The sequence below is a fragment of the Gadus morhua genome, chromosome 10 (genome assembly GCF_902167405.1).
Source record: "Gadus morhua chromosome 10, gadMor3.0, whole genome shotgun sequence".
Taxonomy (NCBI): domain Eukaryota; kingdom Metazoa; phylum Chordata; class Actinopteri; order Gadiformes; family Gadidae; genus Gadus; species Gadus morhua.
Window position 1 is genome coordinate 20,440,416 of NC_044057.1, and position 12,500 is coordinate 20,452,915.

At 50.2% G+C, this 12,500-nt stretch overlaps 1 protein-coding gene across 1 annotated transcript in view; it reads right to left on the reverse strand.

Moving 5' to 3' along the window:
* gpc3 (glypican 3) overlaps positions 1-12,500 on the reverse strand; it is a 101,020-nt gene that overhangs the window by 43,027 nt on the left and 45,493 nt on the right. The window contains exon 3 of the mRNA XM_030369262.1: positions 6,344-7,026. Coding sequence (XP_030225122.1) covers positions 6,344-7,026 — 683 coding nt within the window. The remainder of the gene's footprint in view (positions 1-6,343; positions 7,027-12,500) is intronic.

Consider the following 12,500-nt stretch of genomic DNA (forward strand, 5'->3'; position numbering starts at 1 on the left):
GGAAGGAAGGAGGTCTCTGACGGAGTTCGGGAAGGTATTAAAATAATTGTGTTGTCTCAGAGAACGCTTTTCATTTCTGTTTGCTGCGTCTCAGCATATCACTCAATCATCCCTATTCACTGGATAATCCACTATTATCATTTCCTTAATGAGATTTGTGATGTTATTTTCTAATTGGCCCTTTTTATTTCTACTTCATCAATATTTACATGGTACAAAGAAAAATGTAACTCTTGAACATGAATTCACTAACCACGTTTTTCTTAAAATGTTCTTTGTTTGAGGTTTTTGATATAATCGATTGATATAAACAAGATAATTCCATGTAATTCTAGTCTATTACATTATTTAATACTATGATTGGCTGGAGACTTTATAAATTTAATGAATTAGAGTCGATAAATTATATTTTATTATATTTTTATTTGAAATACTTGAACATAAACTATATGTTCTTATGTTGGTTTAATATTGAGCATATGCACCCATCTCAAATTGAATGTCAATAGATAAATAACCTAGTCTATACAACTATTATCTAAGTAAAAATAGTTAATGATGTCAACACAGTGCAATCCTGACAAAGCTAAATAACTGATAAGTGAACACTGAGACATTTCTAAATAGAAAACCTTTATACAGCTGTTCTTGTTTAGTAGCCAAATACTCAATTATGTGGCTGTTTGGTCAGCCAAAGCTGTGATGGTGTGCGATAATGACAACCGTTTTCTGTGACACAAACACACACACACACACACACTCACACACACACACACACACACACACACACACACACACACACACACACACACACACACACACACACACACACACACACACACACACACACACACACACACCCACCCACACACACAAACAATGAATGCACAAAATTAATGACCGGTGTTCAAACTCAGAGAGTCAGAGGGGTTGGACACATGGTTGCAACCGATTCCCCTCCAGTCTCTCTCTCTCCGCCTCCTCCTCTTCCTCCACATCATATTTCTGTCCCATTCTATTTCCTGTCTTCACTTTAGCTGGAGGGTTCTGCCGTTGAGGCATGTCTGGTCTCTTTAGTCCGTCAGTGCCTCCGGGCTCTACCTTCAAACCCTCTTCATACACCTCTGCTTCTATCTGTACCTCCCCCTCTTTCTCTCTCTCTCTCTCTCTCTCTCTCTCTCTCTCTCTCTCTCTCTCTCTCTCTCCCCCTCATCTCTTTGTCTCCCTACCCCTCTCTCCATCGCTCTATCTCTATATCTTCCTCTCTTCTTGCTCAGTAACTGGTAAAAATAGAGCTTCATAAATCATGCATTTTCTCTCACAGCAGTATGCAAAGGAGAGGAGAAATGAATGGATTGGAGGGGGAAAAAAGGGGAGAGGGACATATTAAGAAGAGATGAAGTTGAGGAGGAGGAATGGGCGCAGGATTGGAGGGGCGAGGGGAGGAAAGGGGAGGACAGGTGTTGGGAGAGGAGAGGGGAGAGAGAAGTAGAGAGATCATTTTAGTGGAGGGGAGAAGAGAGAAGTTGAGAGGAGAGAGAGAGAGCGGAGGGCAGAGGAGGAGAGAAAAGAGAGGTTGGGAGAACGGAGATGGGAGAGAGAAGGAGAGGAGGAGAGGAGGGAGGAGGAAGAGGAGTGGAGTGGAGAGGAGGAGGGAGGAGGAAGAGGAGTGGAGTGGAGAGGAGGAGGGAGGAGGAAGAGGAGTGGAGTGGAGAGGAGGAGGGAGGAGGAAGAGGTGTGGAGTGGAGGAGAGGAGGGAGGAGGAAGAGGGGTGGAGAGGAGGAGAGGAGGGGGGAGGAAGAGGAGTGGAGAGGAGGAGAGGAGGGAGGAGGAAGAGGAGTGGAGAGGAGGAGAGGAGGGAGGAGGAAGAGGAGTGGAGTGGAGAGGAGGAGGGAGGAGGAAGAGGAGTGGAGTGGAGAGGAGGAGGGAGGAGAAAGAGGAGTGGAGAGGAGGAGGGAGGAGGAAGAGGAGTGGAGAGGAGAGGAGGAGAGGAGGGAGGAGGAAGAGGAGTGGAGTGGAGGAGGGAGGAGGAAGAGGAGTGGAGAGGAGGAGGGAGGAGGAAGAGGAGTGGAGTGGAGAGGAGGAGAGGAGGAAGGAGGAAGAGGAGTGGAGTGGAGAGGAGGAGGGGAGGAGAGGAGGGAGGAGGAAGAGGAGTGGAGAGGAGGAGGGAGGAGGAAGAGGAGTGGAGTGGAGGAGAGGAGGGAGGAGGAAGAGGAGTGGAGTGGAGAGGAGGAGGGAGGAGGAAGAGGAGTGGAGTGGAGAGGAGGAGGGAGGAGGAAGAGGAGTGGAGAGGAGGAGAGGAGGGAGGAGGAAGAGGAGTGGAGTGGAGAGGAGGAGGGAGCAGAGTGGAGAGGAGAGGACAGGAAATAAAGTAGGAATCAAGGGAAGAGGGGTGGAGAGGAAACAATGGAGAGGAGGGATGCGGGGAGGAGAGAGTGGAGAGCAGAGAGAGAGAGAGAGAGAGAGAGAGAGAGAGAGCAGAGAGAGAGAGAGAGAGAGAGAGGAGAGAGAGAGAGAGAGAGAGAGAGAGAGAGAGAGAGAGAGAGAGAGAGAGAGAGAGAGAGAGAGAGAGCAGAGAGAGAGAGAGAGAGAGAGAGAGAGAGAGAGAGAGAGCAGAGCGAGAGAGAGAGTGGAGGAGAGGAGGAGAAAAGAGAGCTGAGAGGAAAGAATGGAGAGGAGGGAAGTGGGGAGGAGAGATTGGAGAGCAAAGAGAGGAGGCAAGAGGAGAGGGAAGTATGGAGGAGAGAGAGGAGGGGAGAGGAGACGAGTGGGGAGAACAGAGAAGAGGAGAGGAAGGAGGAGTGGGGAGGAGGGAGGAGGGGAGAGAGGTTAAGTGGGACGGGGAGAGGAGTGGGGAGGAGAGAGAGGAGTCGATGGGAGAAGTAGACGTGTAGAAAAACCCACGAGGGAGGAGCAGAAAGACCACCCAGGAGAGTGGAAGTGAACCGCAGGATGTTGTCTGCGCTCTCCTCTGTCTCTGTCTCTACACGTGTTGGACATGGACTGATGTACACTCCCGTTGCCCTGGTTACAGCAAGGAGAAGGTTACAGTGCCGAGGTAGGTGGGCCGGACAATGAGTTATCTCCTAGTGGCTTCTACTGGACTACATGTTTACACCTCTCTTCCTCTCTCCCTCCCCCTCCCCACCCCTCTCTCTCTCTCTCTCTCTCTCTCTCTCTCTCTCTCTCTCTCTCTCTCTCTCTCTCTCTCTCTCTCTCTCTCTCTCTCTCTCTCTCTCTCTCTCTCTCTCTCTCCTCTCTCTCTCTCTCTCTCTCTCTCTCTCACACACACACACACACACACACACACACACACACACACACACACACACACACACACACACACACACACACAAAGACACACACACACACTGTCACACTGTCACACTCTCACTCACACATCCGGTGTGCGACCATCAATGACAGGGTGCTTGCACTTAGGGGGGGCAGGGATCTAAGTGTGAATCTGACAGAGACAGCGGCCGCTGTGTTCCTGCTGTGTACCTGCTGCTCTTACACTCTCACGCCCTGTCTCCAAGACAACCACCATGTCTCCTTAGCCAGTCCATCATTCTCCCTTTTATCCTAACTCTCTCCCCCCTCCCCCCCCCCCCCCCCCCCCCCCCCCCCCCCCCCCCCCCCCCCCTGAATGTGCAGCAGGGGGTCTCCGGGGTTACGGAGAAGCCCCCAGGTCTGGCCAGAGCCACGTTGCAGCACCGACTTTAGGCAACAAAGGCGGGGACGAGGAAGCCTTTGTGAGCGGTGGTCTAATTTGGATTGACCTCTCGGTAGACTTGGGCCTGGTATAATGATCCATTAGGGAGCTGATGACTCTGACCCTTCAATGACAACACGGAGCGGGAAGCATTTCAAGCACTCCCACTCAATCTGGCAGCCAGCGAACCACACAGACGCACGCAGACACAAAGAAACTCGCACACAAAGACACAGACACACACACACGCCGCGCATGTACAAGCACGCACACATGCATGCACGCACATGCACGTGCCTACACGTGCATGCGAGCGCGTACAGGCACATGCAAACAGGCTGGCATGCACGGAAACACACACGTAAGCAAACGAAGACACACAGAAAAGTACACGCGGACACACACACAAAAACAGAAATACACACTCAGACACAATCGCACACGCACACACACATCCCAACAGCAGCAGCAGCAGCAGCAGCACAAACAGCTCAGGGATGACCTTGCCACCAAACAATAAAAGACTGTAGTAGGGCTTCATCCTCTTCAGTGGCAGTAAGCGTTAGTCTGCATCCCTCGAACGAGTCACTCTAAAGGTAAACCAGAGGAGGCTTATTCTGCTGCCGATAACATCTCACTCCCTGTGACGTGGAAATACACTGCAGAGCAACACACAGAGAGGGAGAGAGAGGGAGAGTCAGAGAGAGAGGGGGAGAGAGTGAGAGAGTGAGAGAAAGAGAGTGAGAGAAAGAGAGAGAGAGAGAGAGAGAGAGAGAGAGAGAGAGAGAGAGAGAGAGAGAGAGAGAGAGAGAGAGAGAGAGAGAGAGAGAGAGAGAGAGAGTGAGAGAAAGAGAGAGAGAGAGAGAGAGAGAGAGAGAGAGAGAGAGAGAGAGAGAGAGAGAGAGAGAGAGAGAGAGAGAGAGAGAGAGAGGGAGAGAGGGAGGAAAGGGTGAAGAGATGGTTAAAACAGAAAAATTGATGGGGCGAAATAGAGAGGGAATAAAGAGATAGAGAGAGATACAGGAGCAGGAAGGGAAGGGGCCAGAGAGGATGGAGAGTGTGGCTCCTCAGTATCCCAGCTGCAGTGGCCCCGCACCCGGCTGAACAGCGAGGTCAACCTGGCTCTTAATAAATTATACGACTTCCCACAAGAAACCACGGCCACCACTGGGACTCTGGGCGTGAAAGTGAAAAGTTCAGCAGATATGAAGCAGCAAAAAAAATATATAAATATATAAACCGCGGCCAGAGCAACGTTCATATTTCATGAGCACTTCTCTTCCACTTCAAATCTGTGCTGGTGAGGCAACCCGAGTCTTTTATAGCAGTTTAAACTGTACACATAACGGGTCAGCAGTGCTAGGTTGCCCACGCCCCTCCAAACCACGCCGAGAGCATCTGTCTGGCAACACGGGAACGACATGCTCGTAGCAGCCATGCATCTAATGCTGCTCTCTCTGTAGGTCTCTCCCTGTGTGTCTTTCTCTGTGTCTTTCTGTCTCTTCCTCTCTCTCTCTCTAGGTCCCTCGCTCTTGCTTATCTTACACGCACGCACTCACGCCGAACGCAGGCACACACACACACACACACACACACACACACACACACACACACACACACACACACACACACACACACACACACACACACACACACACACACACACACACAAACACCCAAGGATGTAAGCACATCCTTGGATGTACACAAAGGATGTTGAATTGTCCCTGTTTCGTTCTCGCTCTCCCTCTCAAATTCAATTTCAATTTAAGGGCTTTATTGACATGATAAGGGAGGCCTTCATATAGCAAAAGCAAAACAGTAACAAGGACATAAATAACACATTTCTTCCTTTCTTTCTCCTGGTATCTTGCTCTTTCATTTTCTCCCTTTCGTTCTTTCTCTGTCAGTCTCTCTCTCCCCCACTCCTCCCCACTTCCCTCCTCTCCTCTCCAGCTCTCCTCTCCAGCTCTCCTCTCCAGCTCTCTCTCTCTCTCTCTCTCTCTCTCTCTCTCTCTCTCTCTCTCTCTCTCTCTCTCTCTCTCTCTCTCTCTCTCTCTCTCCCTCTCCCTCTCTCTCTCTCTCCCTCCCTCTCTCTCTCTCTCTCTCTCTCTCTCTCTCCCTCTCTCTCCCTCTCTCTCTCTCCCTCTCCCTCTCTCTCCCTCTCTCTCCCTCTCTCTCTCTCTCTCTCCTGTTTTGGATGCTCGCAGTACTCTGTCCCCCTCTTTATCGTGAATAATTGAAAACAATCCACAGTTAAGTGCTCTCTTGTCTCGTAAACACAAAGAAATGGAAAGAATAGTTCAGAAGGAAATTAATTAACGTTATGTACGACCTCAGCAGGGCACCAGTGGGTGCGTGCGTGGGTATGCACGGCTGTTCTTATACTCTGCTTTATTCTGTACAATTGTAAGTCGATTGAATAAAACACACGCATGATGTCATTGTCCTATGCATAATAAACAACCTAAAACAAACCGTGTGCGGGGAAAATATCACTGTCACCTGTTAGCCAACATTCGGAGCCCACTCTGAATTACATCTTTCGCCATAAAAGAAACACATGTGATAGGAAAGAACTAAGCAACTGACTGACTGTTTGACTGACTGACTGTTCACGGCACTCACCGCGGCGGCGAGCCGTACGCGGGCGTTCACCGCGTGCTTCAGGGCCAGCTTGATCATGGAGGGCAGCCGGAGCACCACGGCCTCCACGTCCTGCTCTCCCCGCATGGCGCCCGCCAGCTTCCCCAGCCCGTCCACGTAGGTCCTCCAGTGGGGCTGCACCTCGGCCGCGCCCCCCAGGCAGCCCTGCATCACGGCCTGGCAGAAGCCCCGGCACACGGGCACCCCCAGCAGGGCGTGGCACTGCGGGCAGTACCACAGCCGCAGCAGGGCGCGCCCGCAGTCCCGGCCGGGCCGCAGGTGGTTGGTGGTGTTGACCACCTCGATGCCCAGGTTCAGGGCCTGCAGGAAGACCCGCGTGGCCAGGAGAGAGCGCGACAGCCGGGTCATCATCAGCTTGGGGTAGGGGCCAAACGCCCCGGAGTCCCTCCAGGCCCCCCGCACGCACTCCTCGGAGCCCGAGGCCCCGCCCCCCAGGAGCCGGCGGTAGGCGAAGGGGAAGAGGCGGCCGAAGAAGGTGGCCACCATGTGGTCCACCGTGGAGTCGGAGCCCAGCATGTAGAGGGATATGTCCTGGAAGAGCTGCGCCACGGAGCCCTGAGCCCCGGGCACGAGGGCCGGGAACTCGGAGCGCAGCATCACCAGGCTGGAGTTGCGGCCGTGGCGGATGACCAGGTCGAAAGCCTCTGTGAGGAAGGGACAGAGAGACGCATGAAGAGGAGGGCAGGTTGGCAAAGTCATTTTGTAATGGAAAGTCGAGAATCACAAATAAGGAAAAAAAAGGTCCAGGAATACTGAAAGGTTAGGCAAAGAAAAGTGTTTTCCTGGAATGAATAAACCTTGAAAGCTCGGGGGGCCCTTGATGTTGGGATGTGGAAAGTGAAAGTGTACAAATCTGTTGACAAATTGGTAGAGTGCTCTTTTCACCGAAAACATCAAACACATAAACAGATGCAAATTCCTCAAAACGCTTCACTTTTTAGAAGATCACCGCCATGAAAAGACTTCACACAAACACACGCAAACAAAGACACAGAAAAACACAGAAAAACACACAAAAACACAGCCCATGTGCCTATCTCTCTTCCTCTCTCTGTTTTTCTTGTTTGGTTGCTCTGTCTCATTAGTGTGCACAAGACGCATGCACACACACGCACACACACACACACACACACACACACACACACACACACACACACACACACACACACACACACACACACACACACACACACACACACACACACACACACAAACACACAAACATGGATGCACATAAACACAAGAGCACACACACACACACACACACAGAATGTTGAATTGTTTAATGAAGACAACAAAGCAGCCATCCCAAGATCAAAATCAAAATGTAGGCGATTGAACTTTGCATTTGACCTTTGCGTGCTCAGTACAAAATAGCACCCGATGCCTTCAAGTCTGTAATAATCTCACTATGGACAGAAAGATGGAGCCAAGCGCAGCACGTCGCGACCCACTGATAAGTGCTATGTTATCTTCAAGTCGCACAGAGAGAAAGAGAGAGAGACAGAGAGACAGAGAGACGGAGAGAGAGAGAGAAGAGAGAGAGAGAGAGAGAGAGAGAGAGAGAGAGAGAGAGAGACAGAGAGACAGAGAGAGAGAGAGAGAGAGAGAGAGAGAGAGAGAGAGAGAGAGAGAGAGAGAGAGAGAGAGAGAGAGAGAGAGAGAGAGAGAGAGAGAGAGAGAGAGAGAGAGAGGTCTATGATAGGCTGGGTGGTGGTGATGGGGGTTGGTTGCAGAGGAGATTCTGGCAACAGAAGGGGGTTTCAGGCTCCATTACCAGTCTTGGCAGGGGAGCTAAGAGCTGGAGGGTTTTAGACAGGTGAAGAGGAAGCGAGGGTACCGACAGCAGCGTCTCCAGAACTACCACTACATCAGTGTATGGAGATTGAGAGCAATAACCGGCCTCTCTCTCTGGACTGGACGAGATACTGTTTGTGACACCTGCTGGGAAGTGGTTGGTCGTCCAGAATCTCATTTCATGTCTGGAAATGATTTCACTCTTCTTTCAGTGAGAAAAACGATTCTGTGCCTCCAATGTAAACCCTCTTATTCTGGTGAAAGCTTTTGGCTTTATTTGAAGTTCGATTTCAAGGCTCAATCTCACTCACTAATAGGTAAGATTCTAAGTTTGAAGAGGTTTTGGTTGGCCTTTGTTAGCTTGTATGCTTTCAAGCACATACTGAAGCACCAATTTATAGAAAATATATAAAACAAAATATTTACATCCAATACATTTTATTTAACAGCGTTCACACGCCTAAAACACTGCATCAAACTAGTAGAAGCGAAAGCAATGCACGAGGACTACCGCAGTAAGTGTCTGTAACCACAGTTCATCAGCCTGAAGACCTGGGGCGGTCATAGTACTGTCTATTCCGAGGCAGTGCGCTGCGCAAACTCTGTGAGCATAACGTGAGGCAGAGCTGCCATTGACCTGCTAGCTCAGCGGATGTGTTAAAAAAGGGAAAGTTGGCAGAGGAGGAGAGATTGTGGGGTCTGTGTGGGAGGCTGCTTCACATGTTTTAGCGCAGGGCATCCATGCTGTGTCTGCAGAGCACTCCCCCTGTGATCAATGAGCAGGCAGATGTGCAAAATACAAGACGGGGCAAGGACGAAGAGACACATGGCCGCGCATACACGGCGCGCACACACACACACACACACACACACATACACATACACATACATACACACCAGACACATGAACACACCCACACACAACTGATTGCCCACACATTCACGTGCACACATTCCCAAAAACACGTACACACGCTCCCCCACGTGCAATACGCAAGACAATATTGGAGGTACGGGTAACTTGACATTTGCCTCCACTGGAATGACAAACCAAAGTCGCTAAGCGAACGGTAAATATCGACCCTGTCCTTCTTGACTCTGTTTCGACGGCGGCCTATTAAACCAAGCCCTGTAATGCAGATGACACCTGCAGTATCTCTTACACCTTACCAGAGGCCAGGCCTTGTGTTTCTACACAAGGAGAGAGACTTAAGGGCTCTTCATAAGGTAATACAAAGGCTCTTCGTTGATTCCAGGGTCAGAGAGCTTGTGGTGAAAAAAATAATACCAAAACAACGGGTGAAAACGATTTCAAACCCATTTCCTAAGTGTGTAGTCCACTCTCTCTTGTTCCTCCAAGCAGGCCCGTCTAGGATCAGGTGTCACTTAATGGATGGCAGGAGAGGCTGAATGTCAGGGTCCCATGACACAGCATGTAATAATGTAAGAGGATAGAATGGCGTCCTGGAGGAGGGAGGGGGAGGTTAAGGGGGGCGGTGGCTATTCGGTTATTAGATCCCACTCCGATGTATAGTCCGATTCAGGAGCCCGTGGAGATGGAGTTGCAGGATGACCATTGGTTCATTCTTTCTCATCCAAGCCGGGAATCCTTCCAGGGACCTACAGCAGAAGAAAAAAAAGTATCCACTTCGTCTCTGCTTTCCTTTCTCCTTCAATGTCTCCTTTCTTTCACTGAGCGCCAGCCAACTAATGTTTACTCTGAGGACTCGCTCGCTTGCTCTCAACTTACAAGGATATTAAACTATGGATATCCACCCCCCCCCCCGAATTCAGTCCAAGACTCAACAAGTACACTGTCACACGTCAATAGCAGCACGCTATGTTAGCGTAGCGGTTTGTAATGTATCTGAAGGCCTTTAAGAAGCCATCTCTACTCGAGCACGTCATTATTCACGCCACGGCAATTAGACTGTAATAAAACGCGGCATCAACCATGGTCTGCGGATTAATATGCAGCATAAATGAAGAGATAGCAGGAAGACGAGCTTCCATTAAAATACATCTCAGCTGTACAGGGGCTGGAACAGGAAGGACCATCAGTTATCCAGAGTTACGGCCAGGACTTTAAAGGGGCTGTCACATGGAGCGGTCTCTCTTCTGATCAGGACGACCCCCCCGGCTCGTACATAAGTCAATGCCCCGCCTGGCCCGAGGCGCCAGGGGACGGTGGTCAGCGGTGTTGGTGGGCAGCCAGACACAGTTCGCAACGCTTCATCCATCAGACGGAAACGCGGTGGAAACGTCCTCAGGGCGGGGGGGAGGTTATAATACATTACCTCCCTCCAATGAGACACATCCGTTTGGTGGATGGGCTGTCAGCCCCAGTCACCGTGGAGACGGAGGAGAATCTGCCAACGTTTCGTGGTTTGGAGAGAGGTACCGGTCCAGGACCTGCAGGAAGAGCTAGCAGTAGGCGAGCTAACAGGAAGACTCAGCAGGAAGGGAACTAGCAAAGTGATCGTAAGTAGGAAGAGAGCTTACAGGAAGAGAGCTTACAGGAAGAGAGCTTACAGGAAGAGAGCTCACAGGAAGAGAGTTAGCCGGAAGAGAGCTCGCAGGAAGTGAGCAAGCAGCAGGAGGGCTAACAGAAAGCGCTAACAGGACAAGCACTAGCAGGAGGAGAGCTAGCAGAAGAAAAGTAGGAAGAGAGCTAGTAGGGAGAGGGCTAACAGGAAGAGTGCTAACAGGAATAGGGCTAGCAGGAAGAGAGCTAGCAGGAAGAGATCTAGCAGGAAGAGGTAACAGAAGGAGTTGGCTGCGCTCCACAGCGGTATACAGGCATGCAGTTTGTGGTAAACATTAAAATGGTATTGCCATATCGTCATTTGCTATCACAATATTTATTTCATAAAAATCGAAAAAGTGGATATGGTATCCACATCATGTAGCCATAACGTGGCCCATGTAACCAGATGAATGCTCTAGAGAAGAACGAGAGGAGTGGGTCCTATTCCAGGCATTGGTGGGGGTAATGGGGGGTAGCAGGGCGGGTGGGCTTGTGTGATTCCAGGAACTCCGCCGACAGGATGCTGGTAAGGAGCAGAGAGCATCACCAGAGCACCAGGTCAATGGTCGGCAGGGATCAGACAAGTATTGGGTTACTCCATCTGTAGGAGACTACCTACTTACAGGCCACGAAACACACACATACACACACACAAAGAGATGAGCAAACACACAAACAGACAAACACACAAGTGCGCGCAAGCATGCTTGGACACCAGCACACACGTGCACACACGTGCACACACACACACACACACACACACACACACACACACACACACACACACACACACACACACACACACACACACACACACACACACACACACACACACACACACACACACACAAGGGCATGCAACCATGAAAAACCACAGGCAAGCACACAGAAAGAATCAAGCCTGAACATATGCACAGCCTGGACACACACAAACACAGCAACACACAGCCATGTACTCTTGCATGAATTCATGCAAGCACAAAAGCATGCTTACACACACACACACACACACACACACACACACACACACACACACACACACACACACACACACACACACACACACACACACACACACACACACAGACACACAGACACGCACCCACATGCATGTGCATATGCTCATGTGCACACACACGCACGCACACACACACAAACACACACACACACACACACACACACACACACTGCGTATTAATACAGGGACGCAAGGCAGCACTCAAAATAAAAACATGCACAGGTGCAGTCTGACAGTGCACAGTGGAGGCCACGGTCAGAGTGGTGATGAAGAACATTTGGTGCACCACAGTGTGATGGCAAGGCGTCCGTAATGTGTGATGGAGCAGAGCATCCACTACCACTACCACCCCACACCACAGCACAAATTTGGGGGCTACCTATTATTATATTAACCATAAGCTCAACCTAGGCACTACGCACGGCATTGTACTCATTATAAAAGTCATCAAAGAGCATATTTTACTATATTAGTTCAATCAGAATCTCCCTCAACACACACACGCAAAATCAAATAAAATGTACAGGGTCATGTTGCATCAGGTGAAATGCCAGCAATACAAACACTGTACAAATATCCAAATAATATGATGCTCTCGTCTAGTCGCTCGGCACAGAATCATAGCTTCAGAAACAAAATGGACCCAAACAAACACTAACACACACACACACACACACACACACTGACACACAGAACTGCAATAACATGAAGCAGGGCTATGAATGGATGCTGGATCGAATGCTGGAGAGAGGCTGGTGCCGCGGTCCACACCGGGG